The sequence below is a fragment of the Anas acuta genome, chromosome 1 (assembly GCF_963932015.1).
Source record: "Anas acuta chromosome 1, bAnaAcu1.1, whole genome shotgun sequence".
NCBI lineage: Eukaryota > Metazoa > Chordata > Aves > Anseriformes > Anatidae > Anas > Anas acuta.
In genome coordinates, this window is record NC_088979.1 from 127316796 (window position 1) to 127341665 (window position 24870).

Genomic DNA, 24870 nt, shown 5'->3' on the forward strand with positions numbered 1-24870 from the left:
AGCATAAAAACCCTTCTCCAGAGAAATGTTCTTACAGAATAGATTGTTTCTCCCTTGGGTTACTGTTTTATTTTCTTGTCTAATAATGTGTAACAGTGTGAATACTTGGCTGCAGAGACACTCTTTAGGGGAGCATGTTTATGGAAATTTTTCTCTGTCATTATTTAAGACTGTGTGCACTTTGGATGGATTACAGATTTGTAGTTCTTGCAAAGAGCAATACAATAAACAGTGTAAAGTCCTTTAAAAATTGATATAAAATAGCTGTTGCAGTAATCATAACATTATGGTCTAAGGATTAACTATCCTACAAATTAGCAGGGTTAGAAACCAACTGTTACCTCCAACTAGGAGAAGGTATTTTTCTTCTAAGCAAAATCAAATTCACGAGACACTGGGCCTTGAACTTGTCATTGGTCCAAGGCACATTACACAGTGATCCCAAGATATTTAAGGGGAAGGTTGAAACAGAAGATCATTCATGAAAGAGGCAAACATTTTGTGGATTCATTGTATTACAACTGGTCAGATGTCATAGATTTTAGATCTATGATTTCATGGGCAACCAGCTGTCAAAGTTGAAAGCTAAACCAAACTTACAACATAATAAGCTAATGGACTAGTGTAAATGTTGTTACCATCACTGTCTTGCCCTTAGCAGAGGCAGGCAAGTGTATATGAAGAAAGAACATTTTTAGCATGCCAAATATCTGAGTTTCTATCAGTCTGTACCATATTAATAACAATGCCTCATAAATAGCCCAGTTTTTCTGCCACACCTGAAATTCTGCTCCAGGTAATATCAGACTAGATTCTTGTTTACAAAACAGTATTTTCGCAGCACTGGCCAATTATGATGTTTGTGGAATTTTCATTTCCCTGGAGTATACTGCCTTTCATCCTCCTCCCTTTCATCCTTTCATCCTGTGCATCTGGAAGCCATGACTTACAGGCAACTTGATTTATGAGATAAAAGCAATATGGCTCTATAGAGAATATAAAGAACTATTTCTAAAATAACCTAAATCATATACATTAGACAGATGCTAACAAAAACTTTAAAATATCCAGAATTTAATGGTTCTAGAAAGTGACCAACCTCACCATTTCTCTCTAACCACTGCAATTCCAAACCTTTGTGAACTTTTCAGGTTGAACCATGATCCAGATTAAAGCATTGGCTCATATCTAATGTGAAGAAATACAGATACTACAGCTAATCATAGAATCATAGAACTATAGAATGGCTTGGGTTGGAAGGGACCTTAAAGATCATATTGTTCCAACCCCTCTGCCATAGGCAGGGATGCCACCCACTTGATCAGGTTGGTCAAGGCCCCATCCAACCTGGCTTTGAGCACCTCCAGGGATGGAGAATCCACAGCTTCTCTGGGCAACCTGTTCCAGTGCCTCACTACCCTTATAGTGAAGAATTTTGTCCTGATGGATCTAAGTCCATCCTCTTTTAGTTTAAGACTGTTCTTCCTTGTCCTATCATTATCTACCCAAGTAAACAGTTCCACTCCATCTTTTATAAAAGACCCCTTTAAGTACTGGAAGGCCACAATGAGGTCTCCCCAGAGCCTTGTCTTCTCCAGGCTGAACAGCCCCAGCTCTCTAAGCCTTTCTTCTTAGGAGAGGTGCTCCAGCCCCTCGATCATCTTTGCAGCTCTCCTCTGGATTCACTCTAACAGGTCCACATCTTTCTTGTGCTGGGGTCCTCAACTCTGGATGCAGTACTGCAAGTGGAGCCTCACAAGGGCAGAGCAGAGGGGGACAATCATTTCCCTCAATGGGCTGGTCACACCTCTTTTGATGTAGCCCAGGAAGCCATTGGCCAGAAGAGCCTCAGAAGGGCCCCAGAAGGGCTGCAAGTGCACACTGCTGGCTCATGTCAAGCTTTTCGTCCACCAGAACCCACCAGTCTCTCTTTGCAGGACTGCAGTCAATGAGTTATTCTACCAGGATCTAAACTAGAAATCTATCTTTGACCGTTTTTTCAATCTTTTTTTTTTTTTCAACTTTACTATTACCTCTTGTTTTTATTTTCTATAAATACCTTAATGACTGGATTAACAGTCAGGAATATTCATGAGAACAACTTATTTGAAGCAAACATAAATGTTGGATTTATAGTCAACAAGTTATAGCTATGACCAAGTTAAATACTTCTTCCACACACACCTGTAGCTAACTTTCATCACCACACAATTACCTGATCACTAGTATGAATCTTGGAGGACAAGCAAGACTGCACTATGGGGCAGTGCATGATAGTAATATGATAGTTGTGTGGAGTAAATTTAGCTTAAGTTGATAGGCAATTGCAACCTGTATAAGTTGCTTGATACAGGTGAGCTGCTTTAATGTATCATCATTGCTAAAATATGAGCCTAAGTCACATATTCTTCCCTCCCCCTGCCCAATGTCCTTACTATACTCCTTTGAAAACATAAGCAATTAACTGTTCCACAAACATTTTCTACTTTATTTCTGGAATTACTTTCCTACAGCTGTAGTCAGTCACAGATGAGACAGCAAAATTAGAGACATGAAAGTGAGGATGCCATTTCTACTTACTGATAGCAGTGGACTATTGAGGCCTTTTAGGCAGTTTCATGCCATGAGTTTAGATCTTCCAAAAAATGACTGAAGAAAATAACTTGGGTGATAAAATAATAATAACAATAGTAAAGACAAAGAAAACAAAGAAAAACAAAACATAGACTTTTCGTTTTCTTAATTGAGGTAAATACATCCATCCTAGTCAGCTCAGAAAAACAAGAAAAAAAAAAAAAGAAAAAAGAAAAGAAGAAAAAAAAAAGAAAAAAAAGAAAAAAAAAGAAAAAAGAAAAAAAAAGAAAAAGAAGGATTTTAGAAGAGAGAATCACATCTCCAACTGAAGGGAGAGGAAGATATTTGATATTCATCTAGAAGCTAGGCCACACACCTGAATTCAGCCACCTGAATTTATATTTTGCATGTATATTTCTTTTATGTCGAATGAAACCAGTTCCCCTTGTTCTATGGAAGGCCCAATGAAATTGGACTAGTTGTCAGACAGCTTTGAAAATCTCATTTCAAGACTTTGAAATGCATTTCTTAATGCACACATATTTGAAAATGCTGTGGTAATCTAAATTAATCATAATCTAAATTAGTGAGAATCCATTATTGTGTGAGGAATTGTTAATGGACTAGGTACAGATCACAAGTTTTTTCACACAAACCTACACATAAAAATGCCAAAACCCTTCTACACTGCAGTGTAGAATGGAAGCAGGAAGGTGAGATCTAAAAAGCCAGTGCTGTTTTACTGATTTAAAGTCAAAATACAAGTTTAGAAAAAGTGTTTATGTTTCCTAAATATTAATTCTGTGTCATTGTGAAAGAGGAGAAGAGGAAGGAAAGGCATAGAAATGGTCCCTATTATTAAAGGCAGGTATAGTCAGTGCTGGATTAAGATACAGGATGCAGTAGGTGAAGACAGAGAACTATTGGAAAGTAGGATTTTTCTGCCTGTCATACCTTTCCTCTAGCAGTAGTTCTTATTCTCTATTATATATTTTATGACCATGCCCTGATCAACAATGAGTGTAGGTCTTCCAACCCCATTCCAGCTGCTGCTCCACTTGTTCCTACTCCAAGCAACTGCCTACCTTTGCACTTACACAGTGAAAGGTGGACATGATAGCCTCCTCTCTGAACTCAGGAGACCACAGGAGGAAAGAACGTATGCCACCCTTAGTGACCCAGCCTTTGAGTGGCCCATCATAACATCCTGAGGATTCAAGTCCACCTATATAAAAGCAAAGATCTTTGAGGGTTCTAGACAAGACAGTTCTGGAAAGAACACAGGAATTCATTAAAACAGAAAATTAATAAAAGAAATAAGAACATGTTGGTATGTCTGTTAGAAGAGAAACAAAAGAGGAAAATGAACTAGAGTTCCAGCATACTGTGGCACTTCTATGGATCAAGTCTTGTAATTAAAATATATATATATATAATCATATATCTTTACTAACTTCTTCGCAAACAAAGGAGATATCACCTGCTTTGTTTATTCTAGTTTACAAATTAAAAGATATTTAAAGTGTGTCTTCATACATAATTTTTCAATGGTGCAACAGCTGGTACTAAATACTTTCCCCTCAGTCCTGAGGGATAAATCTGTTTTTCAACATTCCTTCCCCAACTGTTCTATTAAAACTCTCAGCCTCCTCAGCATAACAGTATTAAATCTAATGTTGAAGGAACTTGTCCAGAAGATCAGGGCTGGTGTGATTATTTTAGCATCATTAAATAATCAGTGTTAATAGCAATTTAATGAAGATGGCAGAGGAATCACTGGGAGCAGTGACAAATCCCCCCAAAAAATAAAATAATATAAAGAGACCAAAAATACTTGGAAACAGGGGCCCAACAGGAAAATCAGAATAGGAACAGGAAAAATGTGAGATAATACATCTGGAGAAAGTAACCCAAAACATAGGTCTCATTGGCACAAGAAACTTGAGAAGTAGTGAGGATGAAAGGAGAGATTTGAGACAATACAAAATATTGTAGCTACTCATTTCCCCCTAACTATCACTTACCATTTTTCCCAGGAGGGCAATATTGTGAATACACAGCTATTTTATTAGAGTCTGTGTTTCACTCTCCTTTTAAGCAAACAAAAATGCCTTATACTGCCTGTTTTATTAGACAGTATTAGAACTTCAGAAAAGGAGTTTGCTCCTATAACTTGCAAGGTGGGAGACAAGCTTAAAACATCAAATCAATCAGGTCATCAAAAACTATGAAAATTTAGTAGAGAAGATGAAGTTAACTCATGATCCAGTAACAAGAAGAGAACATATTTAATGTCAGCAAGACTACTTGTTACTTAATTCTCTTCTACCTTCCTTATTACCTTAACTTGACCCCGTGATAATCCACAGTGTATCTTAAAGTTTTTCATAAGGGTTCAATAAAAACTTTTAAAGAGTCATCAAAAAGCAAAAAGAGGAAATAGACAAGAAAATTGGAGTTCACAAAAAGAGAGAAAGCATTTGACAGAACACAGGTTTTAAACTTAAAATTGTAATTTATCAGACATATTTCTAACAAAAACAGACACCTAAGTTCCTCCCTGTACTGAAATAGTGTAATATCATGACTATTTGAACAACAATAAGGCCTTCAGTCATTGGCATTTCAGTTAGTGTGGACTTTGTTGTCTGACATTCATTTTTCCAAGCTCTGCACCAGATTCTAAGATTTCATCTATTATAATTGTCTTTCCATTCTGGTTTTACACGTGACTTTTGGTAAAATCTGTTCCACCTAAAACAGGAACATACTGGATTCTAGAAATACAATTTCTGAAGATTCATGGGAAGCCAGTAGTTTCAACTCCCTACATCATTAATTAGAGTTCTTCAGTATTTCTTCACTCTTTCTTTCACAACTAAAAGAGAGTATAGTCATACCTCTTTCCCTGCTTCATTGATGGCTATATCCCTTATTACACAAACTGGGAAAAAAAAAAAAGGCAGAACCTGCTTGATTGGATTACACAAACACACATCTATGGCGTGACATGCTGAGCACTTCTTCATGATATTTCCAAGGTTTTGTCTGTTTTCATGGTTCTAGTCTTCTTGTTTATTTCTTTTCTTTCCCTCTCCTACTTAGTTATCAGTCATTCAATTACTTCTCAGGCCAATTATCTATTTTACAGTCTAGTACCCAATGCTACCTATTATTTCTGTGGATTTGAGATATAGAAACAACAGGCTCTAAGCCTGTACAGCTGCCAGCTGCAAATATGCATCCAAGCCTCAGGGAGTCTGCTTTCTCAGACTTCTGTTGCCAAGATATTTACAAATAACTGCACTAAATTAATCTTTCGTGTGACTCTTTTGAATAAAAGACTTGGCCCAGTGTATTTAGAGAAAGTAATTTTACTGATTTTTTTTTGTAATCAAGAGTCCACAAATTTACACTGTACACATCTATTTCAATATAATTTTCATGATGTACTTATCAGCTCTTCAACTTTTTTGCTCTATTAAGTGATCTCAAGTGTTACACTGCTACTTCCCTCTAGTCTAACCTGATCAGAGACAATTTTCCATTTTCCAGAATGATATTCAGCAACTGTAAAGGCTTCACTACCCGAAATGATCATCACACTGATGAAAAACAATGCCAATATCTGTCTTAAGGGGAAATTTATCCACATTTTAATGAGTCTACCAGATAAAAGGTGAACAAAACCTGATAAAACCTGCTGAAGTACCAAGAGGTGGCAAGATAATATTATGCAGCACTTTTAGTTTAAGTATGATGTCAGTTCAAGTAATGTGCATTTTGAGCATTACTTTTCACAAAAGAGCTAAATCAGTCAGAAAGCGTCCAGAAGGGACAGAACAACAAAAAATACATCTAGAATATAAGATTTAAGAAAAAAGACTGAAAGACCAGAGAGGCCAGTTCATCTAAAAAACTAGAGTGGATGGAGAAATATGATAGTAAGTTGAATTTTGCTGAAAAACGGATTGGGTAGTCTCTTCCCTTTATCTTTGAATGAAAGAACATGAGAAAACGAACATTTAGCAATGATGAAAGTTAGACATTAGGAAAAGCTTACTAGCAGTATGAATAGAATTTCAATCAGTAGTATTAGAATAGATTGCCTAGGGAGGAAGTGAAACATTCACTGATGGATTTCTTTAAGAACAAATTAGACAAACATCTTTTCATAATGACTTAAGTAGAGTTGATCCTACCGTGCACAAGGGAAGGCCCCTCAAGGTCCATTCCAGCCTTATTTTTATGATTCTACATTCCTAATTCTTCAGCTTGTGCTCAGATGTGTCTTGTACTCCCTCACTTGTCATAAACAAAGGATTCTTGTTGATCCCATAGTTCCTGTACACAAACCTTTAACACTTCAGAGCTCTTCATCACAGGACCTCACAAATCTGTAGATCCATTTTGCAAATACTGAGCAAAACCTTACGATTTTTTACTACAAATTATTAACTTGAAATGTACTACAATCTGCAGGCTTCATCAAGAATACTGCAGAACTGAAAAAAATTTGTTCTCCTTCTTCTCAGTTTATACTGCAATCAGTACAATCTTGCCATACTCTGAGCTAGCAGTATTACATTCCACACAGGGCAAGCAGCAAATTTTGTTGTGTTGATGCACTCGGTTTTATCACACCTTAAAAACTGTGAGTACTGGTTTATACTATGAGCATTATCCACTTCATCAATGAATAGACAGTAGTGAAAAATTTGAGACCAAATGCAAAATAAGGCAGGTGGTAGTTACTTAATCAAGTGAAGGAATACTTTGGAGGTCCCCATTATGTTAAAGACAATGCTAAAGCTGCATTTTGGGACAGTGATGGAAGAAAAAGAATACTGGGGTCTACTGTCTGGTTTGTGTTAATTTTATCAAATAATTATCATCTGAGGAATAGACAAAAGTGGAATAATATCATCACTGTGCTACAGCATGAGGTTCATGACTTCGTCTTAGTTTTGTTCTCATTTATTCACACTCTACATTCTGTTTGAGGTATTACCATCATTTAATGATTCCATTCTGTGCACTGGCATATAGGCATTTTCAGCAAAGAATGACTTGCTGGCATCTCATAATTCTTTTCAATATTAATTGGTAAAATTAGAGTGCTGGGATATGTGTAATGATTTCCAAAAGGATAATACATTGGTACTCAAAACTGTATTAGTTATGGTCTTAAATAAATAAATAAATAAAAACATAGCTATGAATTGTATCAGACAGGAGAACACACATGAGAAATATAATTATCAGTGCATATCTTCAGATTTAGAATAATTTATACAGTAAATTAGCACAGGGAGAAGAAACTTACTTCTTCTTCCTCCAGTCCAGTTAGATCCCAGAAGTAACTCAGTCTCATCTGTAAACGCTTCCACTGTTCAAGAAACATAGTGGCTTTAAAAATAAAAATTAAAAAAAAAAATTATAAATCCAATGGACTATTGTGAATGTTTGTGTTACTTTTAAGCACCATCAGCTATTTGAATCCTTTTATGCTAGTTTCATTATAAATACATGCTAAGAAACAGCCAACAATCCAATTATAAAGAAAGAACATAAGAAGAGCATGGAAACAGTAATTACTGTCTCTTTACAAACAAAATACGAAAAGAGGCAAAATAGATTGCCCGAAACCACTGGAAAGTTCTTGTCAGGGACTGGAACTGAACCCTAATCTGCTGATATCCACCCCAAAAATGTTGTCTCTCTTTATTTACCATAAGTCATTCTATAACTCATGATTACAAATCATATAATAAAACAAAATCTAGGTCTAAATATTAGTATTTAACACCTTAATTAGCCAAAGTGAGTTGCTTGTTTTAGTGTTTCTAATCAGTTGGAAATGTGAAGAAAGTAGGTGTAGCCTGCTCTTGAAATTTGTAGAACATAATGTTATTTTGAAATATATTATAGGGGGACAGTTGAATGGTTTTGCGCTGCAAAAACAGTGATTTTGCCCTAAGGGATTGGCCAGCGGTTCAGTCTCCTTCTTTTCATTTTACATTAATATGAAGGAACAGATGTTGTACTGTTGTCTTGTATTTACAGTCTCCTGACCTTCCTCTCATAATTGCTGTTTCCTCTAGATAGCTCTTTGCCTAGCACCTCATGGTTTATGGACTTTTGGATTTATTGGAAGTAACACTTCTTACTCTTGACTTGTGGACACCTATTTTCAGAAAACTATTCCAGTCTTATACCAGTATATACTAAATAATATATGTATATATATCAATAAAGCTATACCCATAAACAACTGTGAGCACTGTTTTCTATTTTCTTATGCTCCATTTCACCTTTTCAGTTGGTGTAAATGGGATTGTGAAAATGGTTGTTCGATCACAGACATATTTTCATCACTTTGAATATATTGTAGATAACTCCACAAGATACAGAACAGTGAAGAATCAGATCCAGCTTCCTTCAACTGCATGTACACTTGATATAAGCTACATGATAATGCTGGGAAGCGTTATAGTGCTATTAAGACAATCTGCCTCTTGCTAGAGAGCATCTATTCCCATAGTTAACTGTGAGCAAATATTTTCTGCACTGGTATCTCCCCATCATTTAAGAAATAAATACCATTTAAACATGGGACTGGCAGTACATAGGAAGTAAATCCAGACATTCAGCAATTAGGTTGTTACCTCTGCTCCTTCCTTACAGAAGAGATAACATTCAAAAGCTATATTTAGAATGTTTTGAAAATTCAAGGGTTTTAAGATATCCTAAATACAAAAACATTTGGTTATTTTATAGAGTGCTATTCTCATTTGATTTTTTCCAATTTCTCAAAAAGACATTTCCATTTTTAGATTTATAAAAACTATTTTGGCTAGATACATAACCAGTACACAGTGTAATATCATTTCTGAAATCAGGAAATTTGCATTGACTTATACCAGCAGGAAAAACAGCTCCATTATATTCAGCTGTCCTTCCCATAAACACATCTGACAGAGGAAAATCAGCATCCCAGAACACCGATGAAATTATTATCGGTTATTTGGCATGACTTTGGCATAGTTATTTGGCATGACTCTGTATTTTGTGAATATGTTCATTTGCTAATAGAATTTCTAGAATCACAATGATAATTTATGAGGTGTCAAGATCAGGTAGAAAAAGCATGATTCCTCTCAACAAACTGGCCATAGTAAGTCATCTGCTTTCTCAGAATGGCAGAAAGCAAGAGGGATGAAAGATTTCTTGTGTCCAGCATCATCACGAAATGAAGCCAGCTCAAATTACCTTACTTTGCTCTTTTAAGTACACAACTCTAAGTCATAAGACATGCCAATTTCCACTTCACTGTGCTATTTCTGACAAAAAAGTATAAAAGCAACATTTATTCAAGATAACGTTAAACAAGTTGTTTAGGTGTGTGAATGAGATGCCATTCATTAGAATAAGACTACACTAAGGAAGCAAATTTAGATGTACTCTAATACTTAATAGGCAAGCTGGACAAAGTTAGTAAAGGATACTGATTTCACTATTTCACTTTGCTGTTCTTTATATATGATGGGCTATATTTTCTTGTGCTGGCAATCTCAGTTATCATGGTCCCTAAAACAGACTTTTCAAATCTGTGTGAAAGACTGTTTTTATGAGACTACAGCTCAGAAATAATTTTAGTATTCTTAAATGCTTTAAAATATATACATAAATAAACAAACAGTGTACATGGATGTTTTTGTTCCTTTCTGTTTCTTTAGATTCTACTAATCTTAGTGCAAGGATATATTAACAATATCAAGGATATATGAATTTTGTTTTGCACATTGTATTGTTGACATAAGTATAATTGTTTTGGATGAAGCTGGATGAAAATGTTTATTGGTATGGATGCAAGTTTACAGTAAAGATTTGGTGTTGGGAAAATGCTATTCAGTTATGTATAAAGGAATTGTTCAGTTAAGTATAAATGAATTGTGTACACAAGATGCCCAAACAGCTACACTGAAACTTGGACAAATCAGTGCATCACAAGCTGCATGACAGCAGGTAAAGTGCGGCCCTTTATTTGCCAATCTACTCTGCAATTGGTAGCAATCTGAAGTAGGAAAATAAGACATTGAGAGAGTCTGTGAATTCATCATTTTTTGCCTTTTCACTGAGTCAAAGTAATTGCTGAATAATTTCCAGGAAGTGGTAAACAAAAACTTATTCTTTACATTATCTGTTCTGTATGCAAATTCCTAAAAATAACTATGCTATCCATACCCAACACCAAACTGTCACTCTTTTCTAAAACAAGCTGTGAAATTTAAATAGGATTGCAGTGTAAACCAGATTGCTGAGAGATGTCTATAGTATAATAATATACTTATTTCATTTCGTATTAAGAATGAAAATTTCCATTTGTAAGCAATGAACAGGGAAATCAAAAATCATTTTACAGTAGCAATCACACCTGTAACTTTCACAATAAACAACATCTAGAGTGAATGAGGACATAGCACCAGCTATGAGACATGTAAGAACATTTTCAGGGCTGAGGTGAGGTCAGAAACAGTAAGAACAATACTAAAATGCGTTCATTAGTGTTTATGAAGTGTTTTGAGATCCTCATTGAGGTAGGGTATTCTTACCATTAAAGAAAACCAAGCTTGTCTAAATAGAATACCCTAAAAGACTAATAATAATAATAATTAATAATAATAATAAATATTGCCGTTGTTCTCAGAATCATGTAAAGTTTTGATTAATTTAAGTGACTAAGTGGCCCCACATGGAAGTTGTAAAACAGACTGCTGTACCATACCAAACCTCAAACAAATTCCAGCCTCCAAATGCAGAAGGGGTTAAAAGGACTTGCCACTTCAATAGGAAATGAGGGAAAACATGACAAGATTAGAAGTGATATTATACGAGGAAGTAAAGGGAGAAAAGACAGTTTTCTTCCCTGGACTACCCAACTGCTCTCCGCTTATTCCAAAGCTTTCTGTTGACAGCAGAAAGCCTTGTAATATAGCTTTCCGCAGTCTCAGCACAGAGTAGCTGTCTGAGGCTTGCCAACTTCATAAAGACATATGCATCACATTCAGTCTATTAATACTCTTATATGTAGGGCTACTACATTTTACTACTATTCATCACAACTTTCATTTCTGCCAACAATCCAAAAATCAAACTTTGGAAAGACATACTTACCCCAGAGAGCCATGAAGATGGAGAAGAAGACTGTGGCAGGGTTGTCAAATAAGTGGCTAGCTCGAGCTGTAGCACATGCAGAGCTGAGATTCCAGTAATCACAGAACTTGTCACACAGAGGGCACATGGTGAAGGCATTACGTTGGTCACACATTTCTTTACTGTGAATGGTAAGTACATGAGTATTACTACTCAGAAAAGGGGGTATACAGTACTGTTACCAAGCAGCAACTCAGCTGTTAAAAGCTATCTGCAACACATACGGCTTGCAGTTACAGGGGAAAGAAGCCTATCAGCTATGTGTCTCTTTGAGAAACATTGCGAAGTGCTGGAACATTAAAATACCCATAGGCACCTTACCAACAGAAAAGTAATGCAAAACAGCAATCAATTTAATCAATCAATCTACACTGTATTAGTGAAATTGTGAAGACTGCATCACTAAAGATTGAGGTTAACCATACTAAAAGAAGATAATTAAACACAATCAAAGTGGAATTTGCCATTTCTACATTCAGTTACAGGATTCGGTTAAGATCAGATTAAAACGCATGAAAAAGAATTCTGAAGCGGCTGTAAAGGAAATCCTACAGTATAAAATCTGATATGCCCTTGACAAAATACACATTTTTAATATGACAGCACAAAAATCCATGTGAAATACCATAATGCTTTGTGCATTGCAACTGGCCAAGTACCTTCACAAAAGCCAGATCCAGCACCCAGGCATGTTAGTTGTTCTGTGTCATAGACGGATTAAATATGCAACACCTTTGCAAGGAAGACATGCTAAGTTTTAACATAAACTGACATACACACACTGAATTTAAAAGACACCATCCAATAGTCTCATTCTTAGTAAAAATATTATATCTCACTTTTGTTTTGAGATTCATCTGTACTCTGCATTTTATTGTATGGGGTATTTTTAAAGCAATGGTGTTTACCCATGATAGGGCTTAACACAAATTCTGGTATATACCACCATCTGCCACAAGGTTTTGACAGAAGTTCTTCAGGCATGAGCAGTTAGTTATTTTAGGCACACAAATTGATATATTCTAAGGGTATTCAGATACTGTGTGTGTATACATAGTGGATTTAGAAAATGAGATCTTTTTACATTTCAAGGTTCTAAAGTTTCCTCCACTGCTGAGTGCAGATGTGGTATTCTTTGACTGAATAACTCCAGGACAGGACTTCCAGGACAGAGTGCTAACCTAATTTTCAAATTAATAATAAATAAATAAATAAATGAAATGAAATGAAAAGCCATAAATCTTGTGAAAACTATAAATCTTACTGCCTTACATATTCAGATGCTAAGCAGTATTTCCTCTCCCTCCTCACTTTACATTTATGCATTTATCCTCTAGAAAACATGAGATAAGAGACTTTCTTACAGATTTTTAAATCTTTTCTTTAAAGTCATTATTTTAATTCCTAGTCTAATTTGCTATGTATTTAATCATTATCTAAAAAGCTTTTAAAACTCATTATCACTATCTCTTTAACAAACCAAATCCCACTTGGCACTCCTGAGTATGTTTTCATTTTTTTCATAAGGCTTATACATGAAAGATCTTCATAGCTGCATGGTCTCAGGTGAACTGACCTGTGCTAAGCTCAATTATCTTTGTCAAGAATGTTATCTAAGGAAAAACTTGCAACATTGCTTCATTGATAGCAGGTGTGTTGTGATTACAGTCGTTTCTATATCAGCTGCCATGAAATAGCATTTTTTCTCTGACTCCAAATGAAAAAGAGCTATTTAAACTGTAATATCAATGTTTAATATCATTTGAAATGCAAACAGCTGTTTCCAGCTATCATACAGTTAAAGATCTCTTCTATTTTGAAAAGCAGTAGAGGGTGCTGCAGATACATCTTTCCATAAATCTCTCTTCAGTTTAAATGTTACCACAAACTTTTCTACAGACAAGTACGGCTCATCATAATTCATTCAGACCAAGCTATGAAAACAAATGTTAACTCCTCTGTGTTGTCATTCATCATTTACTTATCAGAAATAATGTTCTACTGTTGAGTGATCTGCTTTAAAAGTCACCAATTTGAAAGAATGCCAGAACTGCCACAATGAATGTGACCAGCAGTTCCGCTAAGTCAGTACCCTGTCTCTACCAGAAGTCACCCCCAGACAGTACAGAAGTGTCCTTTTTTTCGCTGAGAAGCAGACTTTACTGGGCCAAATTGACAGTTTTCATAGAAACACAAAATATCCCGAGTTGGAAGGGACCCAAAAGGATCAAGTCCAGGTCCTGGATCCACACAGGACTACCTAAAAATCAATCCAAAATCATAGTGTTGTCCAAATGCTTCTTCAGTTCTGGTAGGCTTGGTGCCGTGACCACTGCCCTGGGGAGCCTGTTCCAGTGCTCGACCACCCTCTCGGTGAAGAATCTTTTCCTAGCACCCATCCTGACCCTCCCCTGTTCCAGCTCCATGATGTTTCCTCAGGTCCTATCACTGTTCCCAGAGAGCAGTGCTCAGCACCTGCCCCTCCGCTCCCCTCGTGAGGGAGCTGCAGGCCACCATGAGGCCTCCCCTCAGTCTGCTCTGCTCTGGGCTGAACAAACCAAGGGACCTCAGCTGCTCCTCGTATGTTTTGCCCTCTAGACCCTTCATCATCTTTGCTGGTCCTCTTTGGACACTCCCTAATAGTTTTTATGTCCTTCTTACATTGTGGTGCTCAAAACTGCACACAGTACTCCAGGTGAGGCTGGACCAGACAGAGTAGAGTGAGTTTTGTTATGTAGTATAACTAGTAAAACATCCTAAGTACACACGGTGCATAACATTTTTTGTAATTGCCAAGAAGATGAATTCTGTGGATATCAAACATGCTAAATGTGCTGTATTTTCAAAAGGTTGTGAATACTGCATCACTGCTCTTCAGACATGTTAAAAGCAATTATTCTCACTAAGGATTATGACCAGAAAGCAGTCTTATAATTCTCAAGTAGCAAAATATTGATCTCAGTGCTTACCTAGGAATGTCACTCTCTATGGTTATACATCCGTAAAGAAATACAAAAATCCCAACTACTGAAGATGGAATGAGGAATTCTGTGTATAAGCCCAGCCATGCAAAATAAAGTCCTATTTTTTCTCCAAAATACTTTCTGAAAAAGAAGAGGGAAATAAATAAATAAATAAATAAATTTATCAAGGCAATCATTTTCAAGTGTATTTTGCAGTTTCTTAAAAATTCCTGAAAGTTAAATTGTAATTGTCAAAGATGTGGATGAAAACCCTGAGCATCTTGGAGTCAGTACCATCAAATGAAGTGGGTAATTCAAGCAATTTAAGGCACTCTCTTCCAAGAAGTTAAAGATAGTCCTGTATCATTACAATACGTACTCTAGAGCTGCTCAGGAAAGACTGCACCTTTTATATCTCTGAACTGAAATCAGTTAAATATCTCTTGCTTCCATCAAATGTAACAGTGTTTCACCCAAATGTTTAGCAGAAAATGTTAGAAAGGATTTAGTTCTTTAAAAGCTTATCCAGATAAGCCATCATTCTTTGCTTCCATAAGTCCTCCTGGATTCAATTGGTGAGAGACATGGAAATGAGATCAATGTGAACATACTGACAACATCCTCTAATATCTTTACAGATGAAAAATCTTGAATTTCTGTTAAAGAAGGAAGGTTTACTTGCATACTTAGCACTGGCTTTTTAGAAAGAATAAATATTTTTGACAAATGAGCAGACTGTACAGCTAGTTTGAAAAAACAGTTTCTGCTCTGAAGAGCAGTTCATTGTAGATGTTGATAAGTATGTGTTAGTACTCAGCCCAACATCTTCATGAATCACACTGAAAGAAGTAAACTAAACATAGATGAAACTCATTGATCATTCCAGAGTACTGTTAGGAGTGATTCCAAACGTTACAAAATACCAAAAAACTTCAGAGAGCTCAAGAACTCACAAAGAAAAAATAAAAATCATTAAAATGAGACTAAATTTAGATAAAATATAACACAGTTTGAAACATATCACAAGCCAGAGAATAAGACAGAAGACTGCTGGACATAAGACAGTTACACATAGAGCACTCAGACCACGTTGTTGCATTATAATATGTCTAATAAAAGAAAGACTCCTCTGAAAGGCTGGGCATAACCCCATTTTGAGATTGACTATGACTTCACTTACACTAAGAAAATTTTACCCAGGCTTAGCACTCCTGATTTAAATTATTCCTAACAGAAAATGGTTAAAATTTGATTTTTGCAGGCCTGGGATTTCTGGTAACAGGGAGAGAAAAAAAAAATCTCCTCTGAAAGAAATTAATAACAAAAAGTCAAGCTTGTAGAGCTGAGCTCAAGTCCATTCAGTGGCACATGCAAAGCTGAAATTTTGTGTTCCAGAAACTAACCCTTAGGGCTACTGCTCCTGCCATAGGACAGAGTGAGAGCACTGAAACCAATGTGGAGAGCCATGCCATGGGGCAATGTTAGAAGCCTCCACAGTCAAATTTTCAGCTCATCTGAAAGAACTAATGGTTCTTTTTTTTTTTTTTTTTTTTTTTTTTTTTTTCCCATGACTATGGTTCCTGCTGCTGTTTTCACACCATCACAGCTACAGATAACTTCACATTCCTAGGCTCTCACACAGGAAAGTGGGCAGTGTGGTCATACCTATTTCAGTGTTGCCTTACATGAGTGCCTATACTTTCTTAGGTCCAACAGACCCGGCTTATCCTTTAGGATAGGAGATGTGCAATCCTAAAAGGGAGAACCAAACAAAAGCACTTTAATTTGATACACATACAACATTATCTTCAGTATGATGGGATGCCATAACTTGGAGAAACAGTACAAAACAAAGGAAATTTCAAGATTCTTCTGTGAAAGGAATACAGACACTACACCTGAAATTTACAAGGTAGTCATAAGCAACAGACTATATGAAGCATCAAACAACATGAGTGCAAACATGACAGATTGACTTGAATGGCATTAATGGAATTAGATATGTTATTCTCTTTCATTTTAGGAAGACAACTTGCACAAGTAAAAATGGGAATCAGCATATATCAGTTTAGTAACTCCACATTTATACCACAGCATTGTTTTTAGCTTATAAAATGATAAATTTAAATATTTCTGGTATAAATATAATCCTAACACTGTGCAGCTGCCCTATAATGTGGCACCTGCCAAGTGATTTTGGAGGTCATTTTTAATAGGTAGTTTTACTTTATTTTCAAATTTGTTGGTTTTTTTTGAATGTTTCTGAGTATGAAGTGAGGAAGTATATATTGACTGAAAACAACAGAAATAATCAGATGGCTTAAAGCTTTTCTTCAAGACTCCTTTCTGAGTCAGCAAACAGTAGAAATGCCCTTGGAGCAACACAGGACACCGAGAGACTCAATTTACTCTTATGTTTCCTTCAGTTTGGGAAGTAACATGCCTTGCACTTGGCAGCAGGGCAAACATCACTAAAAATATCCTAACAACATGGGACAATAATGAGAGGGGGTTTATTTTGATTATCTGTCTTCTTTTTCCTTCTTTATTTATAGTAATGAACAATGTGCATAGCTGTTACAGCACTCCAAAGAGGTCAAAGCAGACAAAAATTTGCCCACAATCTTAGCTGTTCTAAACTGCATGTTGTTTTAAAAAATGGCCACAAATTAGCATAGAAAGTGTTCAAGAACAAGCAGCACTGGAGTAAAGACCAGCTGACCAAGCTCAATGAAGTTGGAACTTCCTCTGTAATTTTTAAATATTTCAGTGATATGTATGATCTATAACCTATAAAGCAAAGGGTTGCTATCTGCATCCATGCCAAGAGAAAGTGAGAGGAGTTCAACAACATCCTGGCAGTATGGGGAAAAAAAAAAAAAAAAAAAGCAGTTGCTAAGAAGAAAACTGCACAATGTTCTCTGACTTAACTGTTTTGAAAAAGAAAAATAATTAAGACTGCTGTGCCCAAGCCCAGTCTGTCTATGTGCCAGAAAGTGACTTAATCTAAAGAGAAGCAATGACAGTGCTTGGAAGCATGACAAATTTAAACCTGAGTTTATCAAGCTAGCAAAACACAGGACACAGACATGCTCCTTCATTTTTGGCATGTCCTGAGACCTGATCTCCCATTGCTCTGAATGGGAGTCAAGCCTGTTCAAACATCCTGTAATACACCACAAAAGACCAAATTCATCTACTGTAGCCACAGCTGTATTCAGTGATTTCTGGTTCAGACCTTAAGAATACCATAAGGTAGTCTTCTTTTTATCTGCCATCTAAAAATTTCTAAATAAATGCTTAATGGCAGAGTTTTAGAAGGTTTGAAAGCAGTCCACCCCTACTCAAGTCAGGAAGATCATACTTGCAAATGTTAAAGCTGTCTTCTTTTGAAAGAAGGATGCTGAATTTTCTCAGATCTGAACATGTTAGCCTCTTACATACCTGAAGCTGATAGGTCAGATCCGTGATACAACATTAGAAAGACAAAAACAGCGGGTCCAGAGGAGGGCCAAAAAGATGAACAGAGGGTTGGAATGCCTCTTCTATGAAGAAAGACTGAGAAAATTTAGTTTATTTAGCCTAGAGAAGAGAAGGCTTCAGGGAGACCTTAATACAGTCTTCTAGCATGTAAAGAAGGCTACAGGAAAGACAGGAAAAAATTCTTTATCAGGGAGTGTAGTGATAATCCAAGGAGTAATGGTTTTAAACTAAGAAGTTGCAGTTTTCATTTGGATATAAGGAAGAAGTTATTCATTATGAGGGTGGTGAGACTCTGGAACAAATTGCCCAGAGCACCTGTGGAGGGGTTGCCAGGTTGGCTAGGGCTTTGAGCAACCTCGTCTAGTGGAAGCTGTCACTGCCCATGGCAGGGGAGTTGGAATTACATGATTTTTAAGGTCCCTTCCAACCTCAATCATTCTATGATTCTTATTCCACGATTCCCTATCTGTTGCTTTTGTTTGTTTGTTTTCATTGTGATCACAGTGCTTTCATGTACTCCATTAGATTAAAAGAACTAAACCAATAATAGGGTCACATAACTTAAAGATTTGCTTTTAATTTGCCTTCAGCTACACAAATACTGTTTTGTTCTGAAAAAAATCATTACAGCTAATGCTATGCATCAGATTTGGCATTACAGCAATACTTATTTGGAAACAGTGTCAAAGACTTCACAGTTTTGTAGAAAATGCTGCTCAAAATATTGAAAGAATGTGTTCTAGATGTCCAGTGGGAAAGTTGTTTCTGGCTTGTTATGGTTATTTTTAAGACAACTTAACCTCTGTCAATGCCTGTAAAGACCAAAATTCAGGCTTATTATAACCACATTTATCTTCAGAGGGCTATGCCCTCTGCATTGCGTAAGTTTGTTTCTACATTATATGTATTCTAAAGTAGAGATGTGTTCTTTTATATACGCATATGCAATAAGGTCAGTAGTTCTCATTTAAAGGTAGGGACAAATGATTTTGATAATGAGTGTGGACTGCTCCTATCAGAAGTAACAGTTAAACATTTTGTTCTGTACATTGTTACATTCTAAGGTGATTTTTTTTGTGTGTTTCACTTCAGAAAACCTTTTGAATGCTGGTCAAATGGCCACCTACCAAGTACTAAGTTCTATTGAGCAAGAGTTATGTCTCCAACTAATGATTCAGCCAAATCCTCCATAATTCCTTCAGAAGATGAACGAAAGTTTCAGTTTCTCCCAGCATCCCAAGATCAAGTTAATAATCAGAAACTATATTGATAAAGCCCAAAGTAAAACAATAACAACAACAGAACTACAGAAAATATACATGTATTCCCTCTCATTCCAGAAATATAATAAGAAGTGCTGGAAGGAGTGCAGTGAAAATGTTTACTCAATTCCCCCTGCTTAGCCCATATAATACTTGAACCAGACTGCAATTCACTTCTTTCTGTCTGGCTGCCAAACTAACATCAAAAAGAGTAACTGATAATTAAACTCTTTTCTTGCGTGCTGGTCACTGCTTTTATGCCAAGCTGTGCAATATATAAATAGACTAAGACTTGGGGAGGGGGAGAAGAGAGAAGAGAAGAAACCTGAGATTTTAACTCTTCCAAAAAAGTGTGGGATACCTGGATTGTGCATGATACACACTTGAAAGAACTCTGGATTCATTCAGAAACAAAGTTTAAAAAGCAGGAAAATATGCTCTAGACACTATTTCATTTGACTGGGAAATCAGCTCAAAGTTTTTCATTTTTTTAATTTCCATATCCTATTCTAGGCCAACAGTTATTTTATTTTTGCCATGATTCATTCACGAGCCTCCCCACTGAGTCAATATTTTATATGCAAAACTAAACTGTTTTACAATTATTTATTGAGTAAATTATCAAACAAGTATCAAACATAAGTAGCACATGTGCTACTTACGCCTTCAAATAAGCCTATTCACAAAAATAGTCCCTAGAATTCTGATGAGTCTGCTCCTGGGAGAAAGGACAAGTGGTCTTTTTCAAAGTAAGGTTTCATGTCGAAAATCTCTGCTATCAGAGCTAGTTTAAAAGCTTTTTTCACATCTCCAGCTTCCTTATGCCCTCTCTGACCCACAGCTAACCTTCCCAGTTGTGCTAATGCATTACAAAGTTGAGTATTATTTAAAAAAAAAAAAAAAAGACAAACAAAGCCAAAAAAAAACATATCCACTTCTTCGTCAAGCCAGTTCATAGTGTAGGCCTATGAACATCTGTGAAAGACCACTGAAGAAAATAATAGCCTGTGGCAAAAGGTTGGGAACACAATGAACTCCTTTAATGGACTTGGTCAAGAGAAAAAAATCTGCCTTTAAAGTGAAGGTAGAACAACGATTACCCATACAAACACTATTTTCAAGTAGATACTAATCTTAGAACACAGGAGATTTTACATTATTATTGAGATAATAGTTCCCAACACATTGACGTTTCCACCTGAGGTTTTGAAAACTGTACATTTTTTTTCAGAAACACTGCTGAAGTATAGATAAAACTCCAGTCACTCTAACAGAATCAGAAACAAGACAAAACATTTCTGTTTACCTCACTATTTCACTCCAGGTAGTTACCCATGTACAGATTTTTCTGGACGTGACATTTTTCTCCACTTGAGAACTTTCTCATGGCAAGATTCAAGCACTTATTGCAACCATGTGGGCCACCTGGGTGGAACTACCCCTCAGCAGCACCACTGAGGCTGCTGTGTATCCAGAGATCCCAGAGATTTCTACCATGTATGTGCCTGACAGCATATATGCACGTATTCTGTCCAGACAGTCTCGGGCAGAAATACATTAGTGTTTAATTCAGATATACAGAGACTGCACTAAATGGAGCAAGATGGAAGCCAAGAGAGTCTCCTTGCAAAAAACAATCCCCCTTGAAACAACTTGCCCGTAGTCCGAGAAACATTTTTATTAAAATTTTAAGAGAAGAAGAAAAACAAACAAACAGACAAACCAACAAAAAAAAAAAAAAAAAAAAAAAAAAAAACCAATGACAGAACTTCAGCTAAATTATAAGGCAGTTGAGTCTCAGGCAAGGAAAAAAAAATGCAGTAGAAAATACAAATTGTTCAATATACAGAAAACAATGAAAGGAGCCTCTTTCCAAAGTAAGAGCACACGGCGTTGTTCAAGCTGGAGATAAAGCTCAAGACTGTCCAGTAAAGAGTGAATATGAGGGTGAAAATAGTTGATAAACAGTGCAGGAGCCCTGAATCAAACCCCCAAATCTATCTCTAATATTAATGTTTGTGTATGCATCTACAAATATTCATCATTCATTTTGGAATGCTTGGTGACATTGGTAAGAAATGGTAAGTTAAAAGCCAAGACGTGGCTTTTGATTTCTACAAAAGGCTTCCTACCTGGTATATTTTCTCTTGCAAGTAATGCACTGAATCATCTCCAGTGATTCGAGTGAGAGTATTTACCAAATACCAAAACTATGATTCTTTTCACCTGAAAGTAGAATGAAAAAGGATGCCACAAGAGTCATTTAATGAAGTTAACATTTAATTAAAGTTCTCCTTTGAAACCATTAGTTAACAAATATTTTCTGTTTCCTCCAAAAGGTACCTGAAGCCTGGAGACAAACCTGACTAAATTACAGATTCTACCAGTTATATTTTCTTATATGGCACTGTGAAATATGTTTTGTGATCCATTATAGGATGAAAAATAAAACAACCAACCAACCAAAAAAAAAAAAAAAATGACAAAATATTGGAACTCCTTAGAGAGCAGACATTTTGAAACTACTGAAATTAACTGTAGGATTATGCTTTCCAACAGTCTCTTGGCTTTTCAGAAATAATCACTATGCAAAACAGTTAAAGGTTACTGGTTAGGGAGAAGGAAGGTGATTTCTGTACAGGCAGGCAATTGTTCAGTTCTCAAATTCTAATGTTTTGAAAATACCCAGGAAAAGTGTATAGAATAAAAATGTAGGATTCAGGTATTAACAGTAATTTAAAATAGCAAAAGATCAAACCTTAGCCTGTAAAGAAATAAAACCGAGACAAGCCACTCACTGAGCTTTGCAGATTTACAATCGTTATTGCTCCCATTCCAAGAAATATTCATAATACAGCTGAGAGAGCATAGTTTGTGGTGATGGATTATAAACTGTAAAAACCCATTGGCTACAGACTGTAATTCCAAGAACAATAGAAGCATAGTAATTATACATGTACTATGACTGAGACAGAAGTCAAGGCTGACTACCTATCAATTGCGTAAGCAAGCAACATGTTGTTGGTTAGTCAGAAGCACTGTAAATGAGTTCCCCATTTGTTACAGGAGAATACCAAACTTCAGTGCCTCCACAGAGTGTTTTTGGACTTGTGAATGTCCTTTGTTGAGTGTTCCTTATGCCTAGAGACCTTTTACTGGAAAGCTACACATGAAGAGAATGTGATATGCAGTAACATTAAAAAAAAAAAAAAAAAAAAAGATAATCCATACAGTTTTTTTGTGTGCAGTACTAGCAGTCCTTAACTTTATGCACTGTTTGAAAGGATTAAGTGTCTGATTACATTATTCCGTGGATGTCTGGATTTGTCTGTCACATTTTATGCCTGCAAAAGCTCTACATGTCTATGAGACTATGCTATGAAGCCTTTACTTAAGACAGACACTTTTAGCAAGAGCAGTAATGCAGTGTATGCCCCAACACTCAGTTTTGAGAACTCGTGTAAGACAACCTATGAACACTCATTCTGCCTCCTGATAAATCAGTCAAAACCTGATAAATCAATCAAAAATGTCACTAGCCCTCCAAATCTGGCAAACTCATAATCCAGAACAGGTAGCCTAGCTACTTGAGGCTGAGTCAACACTACAGTGAATCAGTAAAGGTTACCTATGAGGAAGGGAGTACAGTTTCACTGCAGAAACATTTCAGCCCACCAAGTGAGGTTATATGTAAGAAATAAATTTATTCAGTTATACATATCACTTTTTTTTTTTTCTCTCTAATAATAAACTCTACATGCTCCCACAAATAAGGAGTAATCTATATAATATGATACAGAGAATCAGCTTTTCTTTTAAACTGGCAGGGAGGTTACCTAGCATTTCTTCCCTGACACATTTGCTAAGGTTTATACTCAGAACAATTATAAGGTCACTGATATTCAGTTTCCTAATCTTTAGTATTCTCCAGGTAATTTCCATGATTTTTATATCATCTAGGTTAAAGAAGTTTGAAGCTCAGATACTGACTTCTTTTCATAAATAAATTTAATTTATAATATGTAATATTTCATTAAAGCTGTCTTGCTTTTCAGATTCATATAGGTAGGCCTCACTAGAGCCTCTGAATTAATTTAATGCATTTGCTTTAGATGGCACTATGAATATCACTACTGTCAGACAGACACCATCTAGTGGCTAAAACATAGACGTATAATTTTCCAAAAAAGTATAATAAATTATTTGTTAGCCATGATCTTATTGGATAACTTGAGGCAGTCATTCTTTAGACTTTCCTCTTGCAGGTTTGAGACAATAAGAGAGTTATAGAAATTTATTTTTTAAATTAAAATTTAGACTGACAGTCCTCAAGACTTCTGAGACTATGACAAATAGGAAAAAAAATCAAATGCACCCTGCAAGAGTAATTAAATGCATACAAGATGTTTTGCTCATTGTTGTTTCAGCATTTTAACTGCAACTATTTAACCAAGACTACACAGTAATAGTCATCACCTGTTCCATATTGCATTAAAGATGTTTATTTTCTGTTCTTTGTGATAACTGTAAAAGTTCAAAGACCTATCACGTTGGAAACCTTCCTTATGTTGGTCTTTTCAGGGAGCAATTGTTGCACAGTGCCCAGTCTTAATCTTGTCATCTTGTTTCTGTCAACTGTTGGAAACAGGTTACTGAATCAAACAAAGCTATGGTCTGTTCTAATGAAACTTTTGTACAGACGGTTGGATGTCTCATACAAAAAAGTCTTAATACCTTTAATAAGGGGTATACCTTTAAACCAAATGAAAAGGGTTGGTCTTAAACCCTGCTTGGTGTTCAGGAAGTCAGAAAAAGACCTCCTCTCATCCAACATCCCATAGCCAAAAATTCCTACTGTGATTAAGGTGTCAAGAGAGTTTTAAAAGAAAAGCAGAAATGCAACCACTCAATTGCTGTTTTCTTCTCCCTGCAGTTCTCAGACACATTAACTTTTAGATACTTACCAATAATTTTAAGCTTGGATATACAAATTTGTAAGATTTCCTCTTTTGTTTCCAAATGTACCTGCTACCTCTGGCTTTTCCTTCTCCAGTTTAAAAGAACAAACCTTTGTTTCCTGTCAAGTATACTGATGTCAGTTCTAAAGATAACAGTTGAATTAGGGCCTATCACTTAATTCCATTAAGAAATATGCTAATATTCTTCTTGCTTTGAAGTTAATACATCATATAGGCACTAAGCAACTAATTCTAAGACAGTTCTGCACACAGACAAAACAGACTTCTAGCTGCTTACAAAACTGCACAAGCTAAGAGGGAGCCACCAGGAAGTTGCACAGCAATATATTCAGCCTTCAGAGTCATCCTTTGTATAAGTCCTGATGTAGAAGTGCACATCTTCTGCTGAATCTG

At 36.1% G+C, this 24870-nt stretch overlaps 1 protein-coding gene across 1 annotated transcript in view; it reads right to left on the bottom strand.

Moving 5' to 3' along the window:
* ANO2 (anoctamin 2) overlaps window positions 1–24870 on the bottom strand; it is a 196498-nt gene that overhangs the window by 107310 nt on the left and 64318 nt on the right. The window contains exons 12-14 of the mRNA XM_068654424.1: window positions 14760–14894; window positions 11752–11912; window positions 7901–7983 (exon numbers count right to left, since the gene is read on the bottom strand). Of these exons, the coding sequence (XP_068510525.1) occupies window positions 7901–7983; window positions 11752–11912; window positions 14760–14894 (379 nt within the window). The remainder of the gene's footprint in view (window positions 1–7900; window positions 7984–11751; window positions 11913–14759; window positions 14895–24870) is intronic.